The following is a 25,298-nucleotide window of genomic DNA, read 5'->3' as shown; positions in this document are numbered from 1 at the left end:
ACCGCAGGGACTGGGGTGCATTATCAACCCCTTTAATCACATTTTGATTTGATGGTTTAAGTTTCCTTTCCACTTTGTCTTTTGTTTCGGGTAGCTCCCCTCCTTTTGGGAGCTGCCCCTTTTAATTTATCCCCTTGTTAATTTGATTTAGTTTAATTGGTTGGCCCAAAAAGATTGGTCCCTGCTCTGATGGATTACAGGTAGCTGTGTCCTGGGGAGCACAGAGATCTTCAACCTGTTTAAAAAAGAAGTTAAACTGTTGTTAAAAACAACGGCCTCATGTGCTAGTGAAATTGGGAAAAGAACGGCTCATGAGAAAGGAGAGACAAAGATTCTCCAAAATGTGAAAAGTGCAGAGGTCACTAACAGGACATTCCGCAGCCAGGTTCGCGCCAAAACTTCAAAAGCGTGGAAAAAACATAGAGAAAACTGGCTGCTGCTGACAGTTAAAAGAAATAACAGTCCTAGAGCAGTAATGCATTTAAAGTGACAAAGCACTTGAAGCAGCAACCGCAGGAAGAAATCAAGGTCATTGGGCAGGAAAATTGGAGAGGACCCCAGAAGGAGAGCAGTGAAAGACTCAGAATGAGGAAAAAGTCTCAGAAGGAAGGCGATGAAAGACCCCAGGAAGTGGGCAATTAAAGACATGAAATGACCAAATGAAGGACACCGAGAGATCCCACCCGCGTCACCCAATGTGAAGATGCATGTCCAAAGACTTCATTAGAAACACAAAAGATATTTATTAATTGGAAAACCTTTACAGAGGGACAGCAGCCACATTGCTGCCTTAGTCCCTAAATGTCTTCTACATATCTAATGCTTAAGGGAGGACTCCATCTCCCAGGGCAATTATTGGGCAACACGGTTGCACAGTGGTTAGCACTGCTGCTTCACAGCTCCAGGGACCTGGGTTCAAATCCCAGCTTGGGTCACTGTCTGTGTGCAGTTTGCACATTCTCCCCATGTCTGCATGGGTTTCCTCCGGGTGCTCCAGTTTCCTCCCACAGTCCAAAGATGTGCAGGCTAGGTTGATTGGCCATCCTAAATTGCTCCTTAGTGTCCCGGGATGCATCGGTTAGAGGGATTAGTGGGTAAGTATATGGGGATAGGGCCTGGGTGGGATTGTGGCTGGTGCAGACTCGATGGGCCGAATGGCCTCTTTCTGCACTGTATGATTCAACTATACCCACTCTCGTCCCAGTTGGTCCCTTACGCCAGGTGATCTTCTTCTGCTGTGTTGCCCTTAAAGGAACAATAACCACAAAGCAGCACATTGAGCATGTGCAGGTCTGAGTTTGCAGGAGAGCTTATAGAGTATGCCCACAAAACTAAGTAAGAATTGCGAGCAGGAGTAGGCCATAGACTCCTCAGGCCTGCACCTCCATTCAGTAAGATTATGCGTGATGACACACTCTATGTAGTGCCCTCATTGTCTGACGGTTGCAGATCACAGCTGTATGATGCTACAAATGGGACAAGGAGAGGAGGAGAATGAAAAGAGGCAGCGTCCAAGAATTACCTCAGTCTGTACAGGGATTGAACCCATGCTTTTGGCCATATTAGCCCAATCTAACCAATCAAGCGAACCAACCTCCCCCTGGCTAACCTTCCATTTCAATTCCACTTTTCCCGCCCTAACTTCCTGTCCCTCAGTTTCCTCAGCATACAAAAAAATGTATCAGTCTCACTCTTGAATATACTCAACCACTGAATAACCTTCAATCCTCCAGGGCAGAGAAGTCCAGAGAATCGCAACCCTCTTGAGTGAGGAAATGTCTCCTCAGCTCCATTTAAAATGGAGAACACCTTACCCTAAGATATGGCCTCACTTGACCCGCATTGTGGGTCAACCCACAGAACATGGATTCAAGAAGGCAGCTCACCACCACCTTCTCAAGGGCAACTAGGGATGGGCAATAAATGCTGGCCTAGCCAGCGACACCCGTGTCTCATGAATGATTAAAAAAAAAGTTGCGGACTGCCCAGCCAGGAGCAACCAGCCTCTTGGCTAATGATCCTGTCAAGATCTCTGAGTTACAATTCCAATTCAAATCAGAATGGGATGGTCAATCCGTATAATGAATATGGCAAACTGCCAAAGATCAAATGTTGCCCTATTCTGATAAATCAGTTGCTGTCCTGTTGTCAATGCTAGATTGGTAAAGCCCTAGAATATAAGAATCGGACAACTATTGTATGTAAGTCACCATTTCACAAGCCCTGACAGAGCAAATACAAGGCAAAGTTTCACTGTTTTAAGTGATACAAAATCTTTAATTGTTTCTTGAAAATGCTTCTACAATTTTACTACATCTGAGAAAAATCAACTCCACCTTGCCAAGAGCCAATCTTCTATTTGGTTTAACTCAAGAGTTGCCCAAAGTAAACCACTGCAGTACATTGCCAAGCTTAGTCATGGACCAATTCAAAGGTCACCATGCTCACTAATGCCCTCTTTAGAGTGTGGTGCCTGAAGGAGTAGGACCATAGAGTTCCTACAGTGCAGAAGCAGGCCATTTGGCCCATTGAGTCTGTACCAACTCTTTGACAGAGTATCTTACCTAGACCTTCTCCCACACAATATTTGCCTAATCCCACACATTTACTTACCATGGCTAATCCATTTAACCTACATATCTTGGGAAACTAAGGGGCATTTTGTTTTCTCTATGGCTAGTCCACGTAACGTGCACATTTTTGGACTGTGGGAGGGAACTGGAGCACCCGGAGGAAACCCATGCAGACAATGTGCAAACTCCACACAGACAGTCACCCAAGGTCAGAATTGAACCTGGGTCCCAGGCACTGTGGGGTGGCAGTGCTAACCACTGTGCCACCATGTCACTCTAGAAGGATTGCCCAAAGAACATTATCTAATAAAGGTAGAAACCACTTGCTACCTCCATACACCCATTCTGCTTGTCTTCATAATTGGGCTTAGTTATAAACTAGCTCCAAACTAAATTAAGTTAATTTAGCTGTGGCGTTCTTATTGTTCACTCATTCTTGGTTAGGGATTTGTTGCAGGGTCAAAGGGAGTAAAATTAAAAGTGAAAGTAAAAACTGAAAGGATATTAATTTTTGGAATCCTCTGCAGGAGAAGGCTGTGGATTTCCTGTCATTATAGTCAAGGCTGACATTGAGAGACTTTTGAACTCTCTGAAAGAATCAAGAATCATAGAATCCCTATCGTGCAGAAAGAGTCCATTCGACCCATCGAGTCTGCACCAACCACAATCCCACCCAGGCCCTATTCCTGTAACCCCATATATTTACCCTGCTAATCTCCCTGACACCAGGGTCAATTTAGCATGGCCAATCAACCTAACCTGCACATCTTTGGTGTGTGGGAGGAAACAGGCGCACCTGTTTCAGGCAAAAGACAAAACTATACCCATCTCCATTACTGCCTCTGGCAGCTTGTTCCAGACATTCATCACCCTCTATGTGAAAAAGTTGCCCCTCTGGCCCTTCTGTATCTCTCCCCTTAAACCTATGCCCTCTAGTTTTAGACTCTCCTACCTTTAGGAGAAGATATTGACTATCTAGCTGATCCGTGCCCTTCATTATTTTATAGACCTCTATAAGATCACCCCTCAGCCTCCTACGTTCCAGAGAAAAAGGTCCCAGTCCATCCAGCCTCTCCTTATAACTTAAACCATCAAGTCCCGGTAGCATCCTAGTAAATCTTTTCTACACTCTTTCTAGTTTAATAATATCCTTTCTTAGACTACAGCGAGTTTTAACGAGAGATATTGGAGAAACGGCAATTTGAAGAAGTTTCTCCCCCACCACCACTCCAAAAGAAAATGGCTAACTCGCGTTTTTCATAGGTTAATGTTAATCTTACGTTCCACTCAAATCCAGCGACAGCAATTCCTCCAGCTGCCCCAGTTCCAGCCAACCCAATGAACAGTCCGGAACCTTCACTGCTGGCAAATAGCGATGCCCCGATCTACAAATGATAAAAGGAAAAGGGTAACATGTTAAGTTTACTTGTGACACTAAAATATTTATAGGATCAAGAGAAACCAGAGTGTACTATAAGCGTGGTTGCATTAGACTTCAAGAAAATGGTTAGTGATTGCCCTCTGGAGGCCCAAACCATGCATTGCACCCAGGCTGAAGAGAACCAGTTCAATTCCTGGGTTTGATTCCAATCTCCGGTCACTGTCTATGCAGAATCTGCATGTTCTCCTTGTGTCTGCATGGGATTTGTCCGGGTGCTCCAGTTTCCTCCCACAATCCTATGATGTACAGACTAGGTTGATTGGCCATGCTAAATTGCCCCTTAGTTTCCTCCTGCTATTAAATCTCCTCAAGAAGAAGAGCCCCAATCTCTCCAATCTATCGATGTAAGAAAACTTCCCCGTACCTGGTACCTTGTGATTTTTGCAGCATCCTCTCTAAGGCCTTCACATCCCTCCTATAAACTGGTCATGATGATCTAGTTGAGGCCAAACTAGAGTTTTATCGAGATTTGTCATAACTTACTTATTTTTATACTCTATGCCCATCCTTATAAAGCCTAGGATATTGTATACTTTGTTAATGGCCTTCTCAGCCTGTCCTGCCACCTTCAATGACTTGTACTCCCAGGTCCCCCTGCTCCTGCACTCCCTTTAGAATTGTATCCTTTATTTCATATTGCCTCTACTTGTTACTTCCCATTAAAATGAATCCCACCGCCCACCGCCCCCCCCCCCCGCCATTTCTATGCATTAAATTTCATCTTCTTTCGTTCGTGGGACATAGGTGTCGCTGGTTGGCCAGCATTTATTGCCCATCCCTAGTCACCCTTGGAGGACATTTGAGAGTCAACCATGTTGCTGCGGTTCCAGAGTCACATGTGGGCCAGACTGGGTAAGGATGGCAGATTTCCTTCCCTAAAGGACACTAGTGAAGCAGATGAGTTTTTCCGACAACCGACAAAGGTTTCATGGTCATCAGTAGATTCTTAATTCAAGATTTTTTTTACTGAATTCAAATTCCATCATCTGCCATGGCGGGATTCGAACCCGGGTCCCCAGAACGTTAGATGAGTTTCTGGATTAATAGTCTAGCAATAAAACCACTAAGCCATTATCTGCCAAGTGTCTACCCATTTCCATCAACCTCATCATGTTCTCCTGAACTTTATCACATTCCTCCTCACAGTTCACAATACTTCCAAGTTTTGTATCATGTGTAATTATTGAAATTGTGGTCAGTGCACCAATGCACACCTCAATCCATCTCAATCGTAGATCCCAGGAGTGTTAACACTGACCCCTCATTGTGTACCTTTCCCCAGTCTGAGAGACAACCATTGACCACTAACCTTTCTTGTCACTCAGTTTTGTTGCTTCTGTCCCTTTTATTCCATGGACTTAAACTTTGCTGACAAGTCTCTTTTGTGGCACTTTATGAAATGCTTCTTAGAAGTCCATATATCCCATATCCACTGCATTACCCTCATCAACTTTCTCAAAAACTCAGGTGAGTTAGTTAAACATAATTTGTCTTTAGGAAAACTGTTGGCTTTCCTTGATGAATCGACTGACAGTTAATTTTGTTCTGAATTATAATTTCTAAAACTTTTCCATTACTGCTGTCACTGTGTTTATACTTGCACCTTTTCTTTAACATGGGTGTAACACTGACAATTTCCTGGTCCTCTGGCACCACCCAGCATACCCATGAACAAATGATGAAGAACCAGTTCTTCTCTTTTCTATTTGGTGGCTTTGATGGGAAAAAGGATGTACTGCATGATCTTGAAGTCTGTGGCTTGCTACCCCACTCAGACCATAGCATCCCTACAATGCAGAAGGAGTCCATTTAGCTCATCGAGCCTGTAACATCAACAATCCCACCCAGGCTCCATTACCGTAACCCCACGTCTTTACCCTGCTAGCCCTCCTGATACTAAGGAGAAACTTAGCATCACCAACAACCTAACCCGCACATTTTTGGGGTGTGGGAGGAAAACGGAGCATCTGGAGGAAACCCACGCAGATGTAGGGGGAATGTGCAAACTCCACTGGAATTGAACCTGTGTCCCTGGTGCCATGAGGCAGCAGTGCTAACCACTGTGCCACCGTGTCGCTCTACTCTTGGCATGGATGGCATCCATTAGTGGTACCCCATCTGAGATTCTTGCCAATAAAGACACTCTGCGACTTTTTGACACAGTTATAAAGGCAGATCTTAGACTTGTCGAATTAATTAGGCATGAAAATTAAGTAAAGACATCAGAATCTCATGCTCATTCACTAGGCCAGACAAGCTAAGGGAATGCGAAGTTGAAGTTCTTTAACTAACTACCTACCACTCAGAGCTATCAGGGCTACCCCTGATAGGGGTATAGGGCTATCAGGGCTACCCCTTTGCCCCGAAAGCTGGCAGCATTAATCGCAGCCCATGTCTTAACCCTTTATGAGGAAACAGATAAGTCAATACTTACAGGCCACCAAGCCATGTTTCTGCCTGCAAGGAAGTATCCACTGAGCGTGTTCCTGCTCACTCTGCATGTGGACTGTAAAGATGGAAGATAGATAGGTATTAAGCAGTATGTTGCCAAGAAAAAGGACATTTTGCAATTATAGCAGCTAATCTGCAATGTCTGCAAGAATATCCTAGATTTCCTTCTCAGTAACTGTATCTACTGAGCATTTTGACCTCATTAAATTCCCAAAAGTGCTTCGTAGGAGTGTTACCAAAAGAACTTTGACCCCAATTCACAGATGTTAGGGCAGTGACCAAAAGCTTAGTCAAAATGGTAGGTTTGAAAGTGCATCTTGAAAGGAGGGGAGGGAGAGAGCCAGAGATTTTGGGGTATTCCAGGATTTAGGGCCTCAGCAGCTGAAGGCACAGCCACCATTGGCAGAGTGATTGAAATCAGCGCAAGAGGCTAGAATAGAGCTACAGGACCCTGGTTCTGCGAAACGGAATTTCTACAGAGCAGAAGGAGGCCATTTGGCCCACTGAGCCTGAATCAACAATGATCCCACTCAGACCCTATCCCCATAACCTCACGTATTTACCCTGCTAATTGGGCCATGTTTGAACATAATCAGCCCTTTTACGCAAGCTCTTAGGTTGCGTGACCTTTAGCTTGTTGTACAATGACAGGTTCAATTTCAAATGTAATATAACTTCAAAAGTTGTATAACTTGTTGTGATATATACACTAAGAGGCAATTTAGCATGGCCAATCAACCTAACCCACACATCTTTGGATTGTGGGAGGAAACTGGAGCACCCAGAGGAAACCCACACAGACATGGGGAGAATGTGCAGCCTCCACACAGACAGTGACGCAATGCTAGGAATCGAACCTGGTCCCTGGCACTGTGAGGCAGCAGTGTTAACCACTATGCCACCGTGCCTCCCTTAGCATATAAATGTAATTTATGCTAGCTTCGAAACATTTGGCCCATTGTATCCGTGGCTGCTCTAATATTCCATTGCCTGGCTCAGTGTTAAATTTTGTCTTATAATGCTCCGATGAAACGTCTTGTGAGGTTATAATTGAAAGAGGTTATAGATATCCAAGTTCTTATTATTCATGAATTATACAACCAATTTTATATCAGTTCCATGGCAGGCTACCAAACCCGTTCTTCCCCTTCGTGAGTTGATTCCTACTCAGGGGTTTTGAAGAGCCAGAGACAAGAATTGCTTTAATGTGCAGCAAGAGTTCAAGACAATGAGGGAGAAACTCATCTTGGGTGGTACTATGAAATGGGCAACAGCATGATAGGGACAGAAGTGAGCCATTCAGCTCCTCAAGCCTGCTTCCTCACTTGATTTATACCTCAACTCCAATTACCCACCTTTAAAGTTTAACGTTAAAAACTTGAAGTTGAATTAATAGAGTCCACAAGTAGGCTTACATTACCGCTGCAATGAAGTTACTGTAAAAGCACCCTAATCATCTGTTTGGATACACTGAAGGAGAATTTAGCACGGCCAATGCACTTCACTGGCACATCTTTTGGACTGTGGGAGGAAACCCATGCAGACACGGGGAGAACGTGCAGACTCCACACAGACAGTGAACCAAGCTGGGAATTGAATGCAGGTTCCTGGCACTGTGAGGCAGCAGAGCTAACCACTGTGCCGCCCCTTTCCCTCTGAGTTAAAAATCTTAACCGATTCCCCAATAATCATTGAAGGAGCGAGTTCTAGATTTCGACTAACTTTCGTTCGAAAAATTCCTTTTAATTTCCCTCGTAAAGCTCCTAGCTCTGAACTTAACGATTAAGGTCCCTTGCTCTTGATTATCAGCAGAAATGGTTTCTCTTATCCACGGCACAGTGGCATGGGTGGCACGGTAGTACAGTGAATAGCACTGCTGTCTCACAGCGCCAGGGACCTGGGTTCAATTCCTGGCTTGGGTCACTATTTGTGTGTAGTTTGCACATTCTCTCCGTGTCTGCATGGGTTTCCTCCAGGTGCTCTAGTTTCCTCCCACAGCCCAAAGGTGTGCAGATTAGGTGGATTGGCCATGCTAAATTGCTCCTGAGTTTCAGGGGGATTAGTAGGGTAAATGCATGGGGTTGCAGGGATAGGGCCTGGATGGGATTGTGATCAGTGCTGGCTCCTTCTGGACTGTAGGATTCTATGATTCTATTTTATCAAATCCTTCCTTATATTTGACCTTGATCAGATCACCCTCTATGCTCAAATGAATAATAGCCAAGTTTACTCAGCCCATCCTCATATTTAACTCTCTAAGTCCTGCGCTCGTTCTGATGCAATTGCTTCTACAGTGCCTTAGCTGGTTTCAACATGGGAAATGAAACAGGGAAGAGAAAACCAAAGTTGCGAAGAGATGACATCTGTTTTGCTGAATGGACCCGCCCTTCATCGTTTTGAGTGTTGCGGATCCTGAAGGCATCCTAGCCATTGCATTTGTAGTTTGGTCAGGCATGTCACTCAAACAAGAAGCAGCAAAGCTGATAGATGGAATACTGTTGGATGTGCCTTTCAAACATCAGCAAGAATGAGCAGAGCTTAAGAAGGACTGCTCCCCTTTAATGCAATCACTTTTAAAAAAGAAACACATTACTTTTCCTTTTTGCCACTTCAATTTCTAATCCCAAATCCCAGTTTAAGCAGGAACAAATTCAATCCACTGTTGGATAAAAAAAACACTTAATTGGCTGCAAATGTACTAAATTTCCAATTCTCCTTCAGTGTACCTGAGCAGACGCCAGAGTGTGGTAACTAGGGGATTTTTCACAGTAGCTTCATTGCATTGTTCATGTCAGCCTACTTGTGACACTAATAAATAAATTTTAAACTTTATCTTGGGACACCAAGGGGCAATTTAACATGGCCAGTCCCACTAACCTGCACACCTTTGGAGTGTGGGAGGAAACCGGAGCACCCAGAGGAAACCCGCGCAGACATGGGGAGAACATGCAAACTCCACACAGACAGACAGCCAAGACTGGAATTGAACCGGATTCCTATCGCTGTGAGGCAACAGTGCTAACCACTATGCCACCGTGCCACCCTAATAATGGAAGGGAAAAGGGAACTGGAGGATGAAGAATTTATGGACAAAAAGTGAGGGTGCAGGACTAGACATAGCTACCATTTTAATGAGCTAGCAGAAAGATGATGGGACAAATTGCCTCCTTCTGTGCTGTACGTTTCCGTGACTCTAAGTATTTCATTCATTACACAGCAGAGAAAAATTCCATTAATGTCACCATGAACTTCTCAGAGAGGCCAATGGCCCGGATTTTACACAAGTGTTGTAACCGCCGACGCAATTTTTAAACAATTTAGAAAGTGAAAGACCAAAGTTTGTTCCTTTCCATTGGTTCCAAATGGAAATAATCAACAGAAAGGAATTGTGCAACATGTGAATGACATTAATATTTAGCAGATGGATGGCAGAATTTTACAAAAAATTTCAAGAATCTAAGCCTTAACAGCAATTATGCTTTTTGCAATAAACATTAAAATTCAGTAATATCACAACTATCATACATTGGAGAAACAGCAAGACAATTTAAGCATGTCTAGGATAAAAACAGAATATTAAATGTCGTTTTCCTGAATTTTAAATGACTGGACTGCATTTAGTCTCCATCGCCTGTTCCTCAGTGAAAGACCAAGGAGGGAATCCTTACTAAAGGATCAAGTGCTATGAAGTTTAATGTCTACTGCTCCTTCTAGTAACATGCACATCCAATTTCTGGATGGATGGGTCATAACTAATCTCAGAATATATTTACAGCCATGCTTTAAATGTTTTTTTTATTCAGTCAACAGGACCATTGCCAACCAGATAGAGATTGCAGATCAGAAATTAGTAAGAAATTAACAAGGAGCCCATCGTCACAAGAAGATTAAGGCAATTTACTTACCCATATCCCAACAAAAACATTTAGCACAAAATATGCCGCGATCACTATAATGTCAGAGATGCTGAAGGACTGTGCGGAGAGGTAATAGCCACCAGTTCTGTTCACCTCCATTGTTTCACTTGAGGTTGTGTCTGATGAAACCAACTGTGACAGTGCGAACTTTGATTGCCAATGAAGTCACTCATTAACATAAGAAATTGAACATTTGTCAAATGTTGTGCATTAGTCCAATGAGCCATCACAGTAGAGGTAGGTGCCATCCATGTGGTAATTGCTTATTTGCTCACCAATTAAAAAAGCAAACCTTTTAATCACTGTGACAGGAATCCCTCTAAACACACTTAGAAGCATGTCACACCATTACTAAGAGTTTGCTTTGCACACTTGATGCATCTGTTTCCACATGGCTGCCATTAACTATTAACTAAAGAATACTTCGTAAATATTTTTTTGAAGGAAGGTTGCCACTCAGTAACGTAAAAGGAAGTTCTCCTTTCTCTCCAATTCCAATGGGGACTCTGCACTAACAAAGTGCAGTCCCTCCAGGTGATGACCAACCTGTTGTGTGTTGTCAGTAATTTTAATCTTAAATTCAGATTTCCAATATTTTTTAAAATCCCAGTGCATCTGTTGTACAACAATGATTGCATTATTCAGGAGAAGCCTAACACTATCGCATTGTAGCTTATGATCATGAATCAATTACATGATCCTTCATCTCATTCAACATCTTGGGTGAGATTTTTCCGGACTCCCAGTAGCGAGTTTCCCGCCAGCGGGAGGTGGTGTGTTGTTTGTGAGAGGCGGGAGTCTCTGGTCCCATCTCTGTCAGTGGGAATGCCTATTGATGTCACCCCATGTTGCCAGGAAACCCACAGGCAGGGATGCAGGCCGGCAGGACTGGAGAATCCCGCTGGTATGAACAGCTGGAGAATATCAGCCCCATGCCTTTGTTAATGAGAATAGACCTATTAAGACCTAAAATCAGCTTTGGCTTGCTAATTTCAAGAACCAATGTTCACTCAGATAAATACAAAAGCAAAGCACTCTGGATACTATTTCATATAGATTTAGTAAGTAAATGAGCAAAAGTGATCTGGAAGATTAGTTCATAGAGTACATTTGAGACAATTTCTTAGAGTAGTAAATTCTAGTGCTAACCCACCAGCTATTGTGAACCTGGCAATGTGCAATGAGACAGGATTAATTAGTAAAAGAGCCTCTAAGCAATAGTGATCATAACATAATGGAATTTCACAATCAGTTTGAGGGTGAAAAGTGTGAGCATAGGACTAGAGTCTTAAACTTACATAGGGGCAATTAAAATGGTATGAGGACAAAATTGCCAAAAGTGAACTGATATTCCTTAACATACATTCAGTTGAGAAAAAAAGATTTAATGAAAAGGATGCACCATCATTAATAAAATAAGGAAATTAAGGATAGTATCAAATTGACAGCATGGTGGCACAATGGTTAGCACTGCTGCCTCACAGCGCCAGGGACCCAGGCTTGGGTCACTGTCTGTGTGGAGTTTGCATGTTCTTCCCATGTCTGCCTGGGTTTCCTGCAGGTGCTCCAATTTCCTCCCACAGTCTGACTAATAAATTTTAAGCTTAAAGTGAAAGTAGACACGTACAGTACTGCAAACCTTTTTGGTAGGTCAGATGATAGCACAGACTAAAAAAAAACAGCAAAGAATGACTTAAAAAAAGAAGAAATTGGAATATGAGAAAAAGCTTTCCAGAATTAATAGAAAATAATAAGAGCGTCTGTAAGTATTTTAAAATGAAAAAAGTAATTAAAGTGAGCATGGCTCCTTTAGAAGGTGAAAATGGGGAACTGATAGTAGGAGACATGGAAATGGCAGAAGTATTCTACAAGTATTGTGTGTCTGCCTTCTCTGTGAAAGGTTAAAAATACTTACCAAGAATATTTGAAAATCAAAAGCTGAAAGGAAGGGAAAAACATAATACAATCAGAATCGCTAGGAAAAAGATACTGGCAGAACTATTGGAACTAAAGGCTTACAAGTTCCCAGGACCAGATGGTTTCCTGAAAAGAATTGACTGCAGAGGTAGTAGTTCTGATTCTGATTTTCCAGAATTCCCTCGATAATGGAAAGATCACGGGAAATTGAAAAATCACTAATGTAATACTTCTATTCAAGAAAGGACGGAGACAGAAAGCAGGAAACCTTCTTTTTTCCATTTGGTAGTACAGAGCTTGAGTATTATCCTCTTGCTCAGTAATTTTTTATACTGTCTTCCCAGTACGCGTCTTTTTATCCTGAAGACCATTGACATGATGTGTTTTTCTTTTCAAATGCCTCCAGCTTTACAGCAAAGCTCTTTTCAAATACGCCAGATACTGCCTGGAATCTCAGTCTTCTCTGATTGGAAAAAGCCCCTCTTTTAAAAACACACAGAGAGATGTTTCTTAGTTGACCTTCCTGGCATTTTAATCTTTAATCCTCCCAGCCTTCTAATATTCGAAGCGTGAGGACTCACAATGATTTTGTCTTCCACTTAGGATCTTTTCTTGATGTTTGCGATGAAACAAAATTCCATCTCGTCATCAACTGCAATGTCCAAACTATGTTAGGGTTTGTGGGTTTTGCACAGACTTGATTTGCACACTTAGATTCAAACTAACATGCAGCAGTTTTATTGAAAGAGCTGTTCTCTGCTCTGCACTAATGCACAACTGAATATAAAACAGCAGCCTGATCACTCACCCTACTGACATGTGAATCCATCCTTAAAGCAACCATGTAACCCATTCAAATATATAATAGGCTACCAACACACCCACCACGTTAAATGTTCACTCCCTCTACCCCAATACACAGGGGCAGTAATGTGCATCATCTTCAAGGTGCACTGCATCAAATTCACTCAAGTTTAAAGCTTATTTATTTGTGTCACAAGTAGGCTTACATTAACAATGAAGTTACTGTGAAAAATCCCCTAGTCACCATACTCCACACCTGTTCAGTTACACTGAGGGAGAACTTAGCATGGCCAATGCACCTAACCAGCACATCTTTTGGACTGTGGGAGGAAACTGGAGCACCTGGAGGAAACCCACACAGACACCGGGAGAATGTGCAGACTCCACACAGACAGAGACCCAAGCCAGGAATTGAACCTGGGTCCCAGGTTCTGTGAGGCAGCAGTGCTGACAACTGTGCCACCTTGCTGCTGACAGTGAAGTCTCTTAGGTTGTTTTTTTCTCAGTATAATAGGATTCAAAACTTTTAATTTGTTCTGGAATTTGGAACACCCAGCAAATCCTGGTACCAAAACTTAGAATAATTTAACCAAGATCCCTGAAGAGCATTGCTGTCCAAAGCCATTTATCATTATGGAACAGTTCACATTCCACCGAAGGAATCAAGTGGAAGCATTTCTCAGTTTATGACAGCCTTAAAAAGGCTGGCACAACATTTTGAGTTTGGCGAGTCATTAGAAAATTCTTTTCGAGTTCACCTTGTTTGTGGTCTCTGAAACGAGGCTTTCCAAAGAAGATTGCTTACTGAACGTGCTTTGATTTTAAAGTCAGCAGGTGGAATAGATGGAATTGGCTGCTAAAGAGGCTTCACCATTTGGTGCAGGAATGAAGATCCACAAGTTGGGAGCTGCCCATAAAAAGTCAAAACAGCAATACGCATGTCATAGATGTGCCAAAATGGGTCATTCAGCAAGTGAATGCTGGAACAAGGATAGTCACTGCAAGAATTGTGGCAAAATGAGTCACGTTGCAAAAGCTTGGTGGGCTAGATCAGCCTCCCTTGAGAAGAATATTCAGAAGAATCTGGGTACTTCCTTTCTTCAAGAAGAAGCACAATTTGCTTTCTACAAAAAGAATTTAAAACATGGAAGAAAAGAATTATGACTATGAAGAAGAGAACATTCAGAAATATGCAGATCTCCAACTGAACATCTTATCGATACAGGGTGGAACACATAGGTGATTCTGAAGTTAAGTGGACAACTTGTTAGAATGGAAGTTGATACTCACACTGCTATATCTTTAATTCCTGAGACTACATACCAACAAAAGCTGAAGCATCTTTCTTTAAAACCAGTTGATGTGCTTTGAATGAGCTACATGGAAAAATTGGGCCATTAAAAGTTTACATCATGGTCAACTGTAGATTTGAGTGGACAAACAACAGAGTTGCCTCTCCATGTGATTTGTGGTTATTTTCCAGCTCTACTTGTGGGACCATGAAGAAAAAGCTTAGTTGGAGTGCTGTCAATGCCAAAACAAATCTAAAGCACCTTCAGGAAAAATACAAGACTGTTTTCAAAGAGACATTTGGCTCAATGAAGGAAATTCAAGTGCAACTCAAGGTAAAGCCTAATATTCAAACAAAAAGTCTCAAAGTGAGAGCACTGCTATATACAATTCATCCCAAGGTCATAGAAGAATTAGTACTACTTGTTAACACTTGTTGGAGCTGATAACGTTGAGTGACTGGGCTACCCCTGTTGCACCTGTCATGAAACCAGTTCAATCTCTGATTTTGAAACACACATAAATCTATTGTTGTGTGCTAACCAATATCCACTTCCTTTAGTTGAAGATTTGTGTGCTGAGTTATCAGGTGGGCAAAAATTCAGCAAGATTGATCTTTTACAAGCATATTTATAGATGAATGAGCCGCTGAACGTCAAGTATTGCTTACTATGGTTACTCATAAAGGTCTTTTTTGTTATAAAAGATTGTCTTTTGGAATAGCATCTGCACCAGCCCTATTCCAGACAGCAATTAGATTTTAGTGGTCTCTCTGGTGTACAATGTTAATATTCTAATTACAGGGTCCAGTGAAGCCTAAGAACACTTGAATAATTTATGAGCAACATCGGAATGTCTTCAAGCACATGGTCTGCATATCAAGAAATAAAAGTGTGTTTTTTTGCAGACATCAGTCAAGTATTTGGGTTATGTTATTGGTAGTAATAGCCTATATAAAGCACTAAAAAGATAGACACTATTTTAGAAGTACCATTCTGATGAATGTGATGCAACTGAAGTCCTTTTCAGGATTAGTAAATTATTAGGGCAAATGTGTTCCTAACTTAGCGACAGTATTGAAGCCATTGCATAATTTACTAAGTGTGACACTTTCATGGCCTGGACAACAGAACTTGAGAAAGCATACAAGAATGCCAAAGATGCTCTGCAGAAGTCTAAAGTATTGATTCATTTAATATGAAGCTACCTTTACTGCATGTGATGCTTCACCTTATAGATTAAAGACAGTAGTTTCACATGTTGTGGCTTCAGGAGAAGAATGACAAATATCTTTTCAATCATATACTCTGATGAGTGCTGTATCTAAATATGGTCAGCTAGAAATAGAAACATTGAGTAAAACTTTTGCATACTAAGGTTTTATCATTAATCATATGGTTATCATTTCACATTATTGACTTATCTTGACTCTTTACTATTTTTCAGCACCCCATTGTTAGCTGTAGGTGATTACAAAGATGGTCATTCACCTTACCTGCACATTCATACAGTATATAGCACCATCAGAGTGCCATGCTAATTCTGATGCATTATCAGACTTACTTTTACCTAATGAGCAGGTGCCACCAGCTGGTTTTGCTAATATACTTTATTTTTTGCAAGTAGATCATTTGCCTGTGACAGATTATCAAATTCAGAGACATATCAGAAATGAGCCCAAGATGGGGAAGTTAATGGATGTGTTACTGAGAGGATCGATAACTGAAGTGCATTGTCATCATCCTGATGTGTCAAGAAGGCTTGAGTTGACCACCCAAGGTAGTTGTCTACTGTGGGAATTCAGGTGATCTTTCCTTCTGGTCTGTGTGGAAGAGTTTTTAACAACTACATGAAGGACACACTGGTATACTCCAGATGAAGAAATTAGCACATTGTTATTTTTGGTGGCCAGGTCTGGATACCCAGATTGAAGAAGAAGTGGGACAGTGTCAATCCTGTGCACAAATAAGAAATAGACCACCGTTACCTCCTTTATAGCTTTGGGAATGGCTGAAAATGCCATGGCAATGATTACATGAAGATTTTGCTTGTCTTTTTGAGGGTTATATGTTCGCAGTTCGAATTGATGCACACTCAAAGTAGCCAGAAATTGTAAGCATGAGTTCCACTATAACCGAACAACCACTGAAAAACTTGATGAAATTTTTGCAAGATTTGGCAATTGAGAACAGGTTGTTAGTAATAATTGTTCATAGTTTGAAACAAGAGTTTGAGAATTAACTCAAAATAAATGTATTCAACATATAAAATCTGAACCTTATCATCCATCCACCAATGGATTAGCTAAAAGATTCATACAATCATTGAAATGTTCTTTAAAAGCTTCAAAAGAGCCAGATTAATTATCATGTCATATGAATACCTTTTAAGCATCTTATAGAGACACAACTCATGCAACTACTCAAAGTTTACCCACATTACTGCTCTGAAAGAGAAAGTAATGCTCTGAATGCTCTGCATTACTGTTCTAAAAGAGAAACTACAATAAAAGCAAACTATTGCGGTTGCTGGAATCTGAAACAAAATAAGAAAATGCTTGAAAGTCTCAGCAGGTCTGACAGCATCTGTGGAGAGAGAATAGAGCCAATGTTTTGTGTTTAGGTGACCTCTGACAAAGCTCTGACAAAGGATCATGGAGACTTGAAATGTTGGTTCTATTCTTTCTGCACAGATGCTATCAGACCTGCTGAGTTTTTCCAGCGTTTTCTACTTCTGTTATTGCTGAAGTTAAGAACTAATTCTGACTTGTTATTACCTCCAGAAACTTCAGAGATAGCAGAATATCAACAACAATGTTAAGTTGCTAAACGGGAAGTGAAGGCAAAACAACATTCAGTTCAGTGAGGAGATTGCATGTTAGTGCGTAATTATGCCACAAGTAAGAAATGGGTACTAGCCATAGTTTCAGCAAACATATGTCCGATTTCTTATATGATTGAAACCAAAGATGAACTAATTTGGCAACACCTTGTTGACCAATTGTTGTCATCTCAAAATGATTTCTCCAAACCTTCTCCAGATGTGCCAACTTCTTTAGTCCCTAGTCTTGTGAATACAATTACGGAAGATTTAGTTGAATCTGAGATACCTGATCATTGTGTATCTGCTACTGTACCAAGTTAGAATGATTCAGAATTAATTCCAAACCATTCTTTTGGATCAAGGACTGCCAAATTCCAGAATGTCATATATAAACAAAGAGGAATAGATGAACTCCTGATCAACTCGTATAATGATTAAATATGTACTTACTTTGTCTAGAGTATTATTAATCCTGTGTATAACATTGTACTAATTTGTGGTAATGACTACAGATGTAAAGGGGGAGGGATTTTATTTATTTAAAAGAGTTGTATGGCTGCTTTAAGAGCTGATTACATGATTTGATGGTGATAACATTTGGATGTGTGCTCAGGCTGTTGTTTTGCTTTCAGTTATGTACTTACAGCAGAGCGGAGAACAGCTCGTTCAATAAGGCCTGTTGTGTGTAAGTTTGCATCTAAGTGTGAAAACCAAGTCTTTCCTTTCTGTGTAAAAACCCCCTAACATAGTTAGCACATTAAACAACTAAGCAGGCTGTTCTGTCTTAGAGGGTGTCAAGCTTATTTAACGCTCATCCAGGCAATCAGAAGGTTATTCCATCACATTCTTGAATTGAGCCATGTGGATGGTGAAGTCAAGGGAGTTAGGAAGTGAGTTACTAACCATAGAATTCCTAACTTCTCACTTGCTCCTGTAGCCAAAGTATTTATGTAGCTGGTCCAGATCAGTTTCTGGTCAATGATAATCCTCAGGATGATAGTGGGGGCTTCAGCAATTGTGTGCCATTGAACATCATTGTGGTTATATTCTCTCTCGTTAGAGATCATCATTACCTGGCACATGTAAAAGAACAAAGAAAATTACAGTATAGGAACAGGCCCTTCGTACCTCCAAGCCTGCAACGACCATGTTGCCCGACTGAACTAAAACCCCCTACCCCTCCAGGAACTATATCCCTCTATTCCCATCCTATTCATGTACTTGTCAAGACGTCCCTTAAAAATCACTACTGTATCCTCTTCCATTAGCTCCCCTGGCAACAAGTTCTAGGCACCCACTACTCTCTGTGTAAAAAATCTGCCTCACACATCTCCTTTAAACCTACCCCTTGCACCATAAACCTATGCTCCCTAGCAATTGACTCTTCCACCCTGGGAAAAAACTTCTGACTATCCACTCTGTCCATGCCTCTCAATCTTGTAGACTTCTATCAGGTCTCCTCTCAACCTCCGTCACTCGAGTGAGAGCAAACCAAGTTCCTCCAACCTCTCCTCATAGCTAATGCAGGCAACATCCCTGGTAAATCTTTTCTGTACCCTCGCCAAAACCTTCACATCCTTCTGGTAGTGTGGTGACTATATTCCAAGCACAACCTAACTAAGGTTCTATAAAGCTGCAACATGATTTGCCAATTTTTAAACTAAATACCCCAGCCGATGAAGACAAGCATGCCGTATGCCTTCTTGACTACCTTCTCCAAATGCATTGCCACTTTCAGTGATCTGTGTACCTGTACACCCAGATCCCTTTCCCTATCAATACTCCTAAGGGTTCTGACATTTACTCTATATTTCCTATCTATATTAGACCTTCCAAAATGCATTACCTCACATTTGTCCAGATTAAACTCCATCTGCCATCTCTCCGCCCGAGTCTCCAACTAACCTATATCCTGCTGTATCCTCTGATGGGCCTCATCGCTTTCCACAAATCCACCAACCTTTGTGTCGTCTGCAAACTTACTAATCAATCCAGTTACATTTTCCTTCAAATCATTTACATATATTACAAACAGCAAAGATCCCAGCACTGATCTCTGAGGAACACCACTTGACATAGCTCTCCATTCAGAAACGCATCCTTCCACTGCTACCCTCCGTCTTCTTTGACCAAGCCAGTTTTGTATTCATCTTGCCAGCTCACCTCTGATCCCGTGTGACTTCACCTTCTGCACAAGTCTGCCATGAGGGTCCTTGTCAAAGACCTTACTGAAGTCCATGTAGACAACATCTACTGCCCTACCCTCATCAATCATCTTCATCACTTCCTTGAAAAACTTGATCAAGTTCGTGAGACACGACCTCCCCTTCATAAAACAATGTTGCCTCTCATTAGTATGTCTGCTTATTTCCAAGTGGGAATAAATCCTGTCTCGAAGAATCCTTTCCAATAATTTCCCTACCACTGATGTAAGGCTCACTGGCCTGTAATTACCTGGATTATTCTTGCTACCCTTCTTAAACAAAGGAACAATATTGGCTATTCTCCTATCCTCTAGGACCGTCCCTGTAGCCAGTGAGGATACAAAGATTTCTTTCAAGGCCCCAGCAATTTTCTCCCTTGCCTCTCTCAGCATTCTAGGATATATTCCATTAGGCCCAGGGGACAAACTATCTACACATCCTTTCCCCAGACTTATCATCCAACAAGTCCTTCTCTTTGGTGAATACTGGCGCAAAGTACTCACTTAATACCTCGCCCATTTCCTTTGGCTCCACACATAGGTTCCCCCCTTTCCTTGAGTGGGCCAACCCTCTTCCTGGCTACCCTCTTGCTCTTTATATATGTATAAAAAGCCTTGGGATTTTCCTTAATCCTGTTGGCCAATGCTTTGTCATGACCCCTTTTAGCCCTTCTTACTCCTTGCTTAAGTTTCTTTCTACTTTCTACTGTGGTATGAATGTTACTAGCCACTGATCAACCCAAGCATGAATATTGTCCAGGTCTTGTTGCATGTGGGCACAGGCAGCTACAATATCTGGGAAGTCATGAATGGTGAACCTTGTGCAATTATTAATGAACAAACCCATTTCTGACCTTACGCTGAAAGCAGCTGAAGGTCTGAGGAAATCCTGCAGTAATATCCCATGACTGAGATCATTGACCTCCAATAACTACAACCATCTTCCCAGGGAGGCACTGTGGCACAGTGGTTAGCACAGCTCCAGGGACCACGGTTCAATTCCCAACTTGGGTCACGTTCTCCCTGCGTCTGTGTGGGTTTCCTCCAGGTTCTCCAGTTTCCTCCCACAGTCTGAGACACGTGCTGATTAGGTGCATTGGCCATGCTAAATTCTCCCTCAGTGTATCCAAACAAGTGCCGGATTGTGGTGACTAGGGGATTTTCACAGTAACTTCATTGCAGTGTTAATGCAAACCTACTAGTGATACTAATAAATAAACTTAAACTTTGTGCCAGGTGTGATTCCAACCTGTAGAGAGTGTCCACCCAGCCCCAATTCTCATTGACTCTTATTTTCCTAAGGCTTCTCAATGCCACATTTGGTCAAATGCTGCCTTGCAGCCAAGGGCAGTCAGTCACTCTTACCTCAAGTTCAGTTTGTTTGTTCATGTTTAAGCAAACACTGTAATGAGGCCAGGAGGTTAGTGGTCCTAACGGTATCTAAATTGCGTGTTAGTGAGCAGGTTATTGCCAAATAAGGGTCAATTAATTGTATGGTGATCCCTTCCATTGCTTTTGTTATGAACAGGATCCCCAATATTCAACCGCCTCCATTGGTCACAACCAAGGTTTAAGTTTCTTCTTCACAAGGCTATGCCTTTCCCAAATCAGAATGTATTTAACTATGCAGTGAACAATACAAAGTCAATCAAACAGGGTTTTCTTGAGTCAAGAAATACATTAACCACTAAACACAAAGGAAAATGCAATAAACACAGAGCGTCAAACAAAGATATTAGAAATAAGGGAAGTTAGTATCCAATAAAAATGTGTTAAAGGAATTTATGGTTAAATGCCTTTTTGATTGTTCTTGAGGTATAGATTTTTCAACCTTGTGGCCAATTTGCTGGTTTCATGGATGCGATTGCACTGATAATGAGATCTTAGTTCACCAGTAGATTTCCAGTAATGTTGGTTTCTAAACACTTGTCCAAAACAGAGAGAGTTTTCAACCTGTTTATCCTCTGGATATCTTTCTTGCAATCTCCCTTGCAGTGTCTGTAGTTTGGTGTGCATTTATTGTGTATGCCCAAGGAGTTTTGGATTGGTCTGTCTGTGGTGGCCATTGCTTCAGTAGCCAGCACTTTGCATTTTAATGGCTCTTCATCAGATAATAATGGTGGATCTTTAGGAAATGTCCTTCTCTTTACATACACCTGAAAGTGTCTTGTTTGCTTTCTCACTTACACATTAAGAGCTGGTCTTGTGTTTTAAACTACTTTGTTCTGTCTCATTTCCAAAATATCTCACCAGTTGAATGTTGAGAAGTCATATTTGACCTGATTGTAATCTCCTGCCTATCACCAATAACCTTTAATCCCCTTGCTTATCAAAACAACATAGCAAAATTTGTGGATGATACTAAATTAGGTTGAAAACCAAGCAATGAAGAAGATATAAAGTTTTTACAGATGGATATAGATAGGCTAGGAGAATGAGCCAACATTTATAAGATGGAGTTTAATGTTTTCCATTTTGTAAAAAAACCAATTAGAAAGGCAAATCATTACCTAAAAAGAAAGCAGATGCAAAATGCATCCAGGCTGAGGGATCTGCATGTCTATGTGCATGAATTGCAGAGTATGGTGGTTGAGCAGGTAACTTTAAAAAAGGCACATGAGATGTTGACATTTATTGCAAAGAGACTGGAGCATAGGAGTGGAGTGTTATAGTAATTGTATAGGGTGTTGGTGAGACCACATAGAATCATAGAAACCCTAAGTGCAGAAAGACACCATTTGGCCCATCGAGTCTGCACCCACCACAATCCCACCCAGGCTCTACCCCCATATACCTACTAATTTTATCCACTAATCCCTCCAATCTACGCATCTCAGGACACTAAGGGGCAATTTTAGCATGGTCAATCAACCTAACCTGCACATCTTTGGACTGTGGGAGGAAACCCACACAGACACAAAGGGAATTTGCAAACTCCACACAGTGACCCAAGCTGGGAATCAAACCCAGGTCCCTGGAAGCTGTGAAGCAGCAGTGCTTGCTACTGTGCCATCCCAATACATTTGGAGTATTGTGTCCAACTTTGGTCTCATTTGAAGAAGCAATCACTTGCAGCACCTGGATATCAACTTTTTTGGGATTTCAGATTGTGGGACCTCAGGTTCCTCTGACCTATAGAGTTCTGCAGTCTATTTTCAAGTAGTATACTGTTTTTGTTTTTCATGCCCAAGTAGACAGATTGACATTTACCCTTTTCCTCTACCTACCACTTACTATGTCATAGCAACATTGGAACTGGGTGTGGAAGTAGGCAAATTCAGCTCTTTGAGCCATCTCTACCATTCAAATCAGATCATGGCTGATTTCTCCCCGGTTTCAAATTCACCTCCCCTCCTGCTCTCTATATCCCTTTATGTATTAGGGATCTCCTTCTGGAAGCCATTCAATAATTCAGACTCCATAGCACTATGGCGAAACTCACACACTGCCTGTAGTTCCTCCTCATCTCAGTTTTAAATTTGCAGCCTCAACCTCTATGACCTCTTGTAGATTGCCCCATAAAGGGAAACATTTGGACCACATATACTGTATCAATCCCTTTAAAAGTTTTATGCATCTAGATCAGATCTCTCTCATCCTTCTAAATTCTAGCCAGTACAAGCTCAAACTGTTTAATCTTGTCTCATACGCCAACCCCGTTATCCCCAGAAACAAACTGGTGAACCTATTTTGAACTGCCTCCAATGCCACAAAATTTACCAACAGACAGCAACATTGATGGAAGTGATGATGATGCCAAAGAACAGCTACAACTTCTTGATGGGGCCTTTTCCTAAAGGCTTTCAAAAAAGCACATTTTAAGTGAAATGGTGATTGAACAGCAGATGTGCATTTTTTCAATTGCCAAGTTGATTGCTGTAAACTGGAAAAAAGCTTCTTTAATATGGTTAACGTTTGGTCCTAGTGGTATTAGGGAGACTTCTGACATGGCTCCCCTCTGTTACCCAGGCCCTATCCTCTGCTGGAAAGTCCATAAACCGCTCAATTTTCAGGATGACAACATTCCATCAGAACTGGAGAATGCCAAAGATGTTAGAAGTTTTAAGTACGGAACATGGGCGGGGGGAGGAGGAGGAGGAGGAGGAAACAGTACAAAATGCAAAGTTTACGATAACAGTGGAGGGAGGCGAGATTAAAGAAAATGGTGCAAGGCAAAAAGAGATGATAACAGGGCAAAGAAACAAAAGTCAAGAAGCACATTTTAATTAATCAAATTACAGCCTTTGTTTGTTTACTTGTTCTATTACTATCTCATTTTGCCTTCCACCATCATAGAATCCTTACAGGTCAGAAGAGGCCATTCAGCTCGAGTCTGCGCAGACTGTCTGACGAGGCCCTCTCCCCCATCCTATTCCTGTAACCCCACTCAATTATTCCACTAATCCATCTAAACTGCATATCTTTGGACTCTAAGGGGCAATTTAGCATAGCCAATCCACCTAACCAGCACATCTTTGGACTGTAGGAGGAAACCAGATCACATAAAAGGAAACCCATGCAAACACGGAGAATTTGCAAACTCCACAGACAGTGATCCTAGCCAACAACTGAACCTGGATCTCTGGCGCTAAGAGGTAGCAGTGCTGACACTGTGGCTTTCATCATTTTTTAAATTATCCAACCCCAGATCTTCTGCTTTGTATTTTTTCCTTTGCCACTGTAATTGTTTAAAACCTGTCATATCACTAACTTCTGCATTCTTATACAAGGTCACCAATCTGAAGCATTTACTGTTTATTCACAGATGCACAACATGAAGTATTTACAAAATTATCAGTTTCTATTCCAATCAATTAATGTCCTGCCTTATTTGCTACTAGGTTTGCAGACTAAGAGGATCCTTGAGTCTTTGGGGAATTGAGAAATTTGTTCCCACACAGGAGTTTAGATATTTACTCCAGTATCTTCTACCTACAAATGGTGAGTTATAACAAGGGTCCACCCTAGAGAATGGATGCCAGGTGAAATTAAAAATTAGGCTTGGTATAGTGTGCGTCTATCCTAAATCCAGGGCTTAATACTCGAACATTGCTCACCTGGGACCCGGGAGAATCTTTATCTTAAAAGGGGCATGAAATCTACTTTATAACAAAAGCATATTCTGATGAAGGGTCATCTGGACTTGAAAGATTAGCTCTCTCCACAGATACCATCAGACCTGCTGAGATTTTCCCGCATTTTCTGCTTTTGTTTCAGATTCCAGCATCCAGGGTAACAATTGAAATGTTACACATAGATATAGTCAAGAAGAGAAGAAGTCTATTAAAGCCCAATCCTTTGAAAGTCTCAGTTAATCTATACCAAAGGGGAGATGACTACGTGTGTCAGTCAGTATGTAAACAGCATAACAACCTGCCAGCTGGTCACTTTACAGTAACAAGACAAAATTAATGGAAAAACATATTCTGCTTACCAAAGCTTAAATTATGTTCAGCTAAGCTAAAAGGTACTTTATGTTACTGTAAACAGCTCTCTAAAACAATCAAGCACCAATGAAATATGTTTGTCAGGTGAGATGAGATAAATGCAAGGAAACAAAGCAAAGACTTCTAATCTACAATAGGCAGCACTTGGACAAACGGTCAGTCATTAATACTGGGGCTATCCTCAAATTTTAACTGCGCTATTGTGAAGGTAAGTACAAAATTGTATGCGTGATGAAAAGAAAAAGCCGTCTGCAGTTCGGTGTTTAAATTATGTTAATCTAAATTAATTGGCAGGCTCAAAAACATCCAAAAAAAGTGGACATGAGCAAGTACAAAACATTTAAATCTAGTCTGCCTCCATCTTAATGGTGGCTTTTGTTGACAGAAAAGATTGAGGCAATATTTCTAGAACAGTTGAGTACCAGTTCACAG

At 41.4% G+C, this 25,298-nt stretch overlaps 1 protein-coding gene across 2 annotated transcripts in view; it reads right to left on the bottom strand.

Moving 5' to 3' along the window:
• The window catches only part of LOC145355062 (sodium/mannose cotransporter SLC5A10-like), a 153,837-nt gene extending 143,334 nt beyond the window's left edge, over window positions 1–10,503 (bottom strand). For both annotated transcript variants that reach the window (XM_080206883.1, XM_080206884.1), the window contains exons 1-3: window positions 10,371–10,503; window positions 6,449–6,520; window positions 3,854–3,958 (exon numbers count right to left, since the gene is read on the bottom strand). In XM_080206883.1, the coding sequence (XP_080063009.1) occupies window positions 3,854–3,958; window positions 6,449–6,520; window positions 10,371–10,481 (288 nt within the window). In that variant the 5' untranslated portion in view covers window positions 10,482–10,503. The remainder of the gene's footprint in view (window positions 1–3,853; window positions 3,959–6,448; window positions 6,521–10,370) is intronic.
• Window positions 10,504–25,298: the final 14,795 nt, after the last annotated feature.

The sequence above is a fragment of the Carcharhinus amblyrhynchos genome, chromosome 18, assembly GCF_965287045.1.
Source record: "Carcharhinus amblyrhynchos chromosome 18, sCarAmb.v2.hapA, whole genome shotgun sequence".
Taxonomy (NCBI): domain Eukaryota; kingdom Metazoa; phylum Chordata; class Chondrichthyes; order Carcharhiniformes; family Carcharhinidae; genus Carcharhinus; species Carcharhinus amblyrhynchos.
This window is presented reverse-complemented; position numbering and strand designations above follow the sequence as displayed.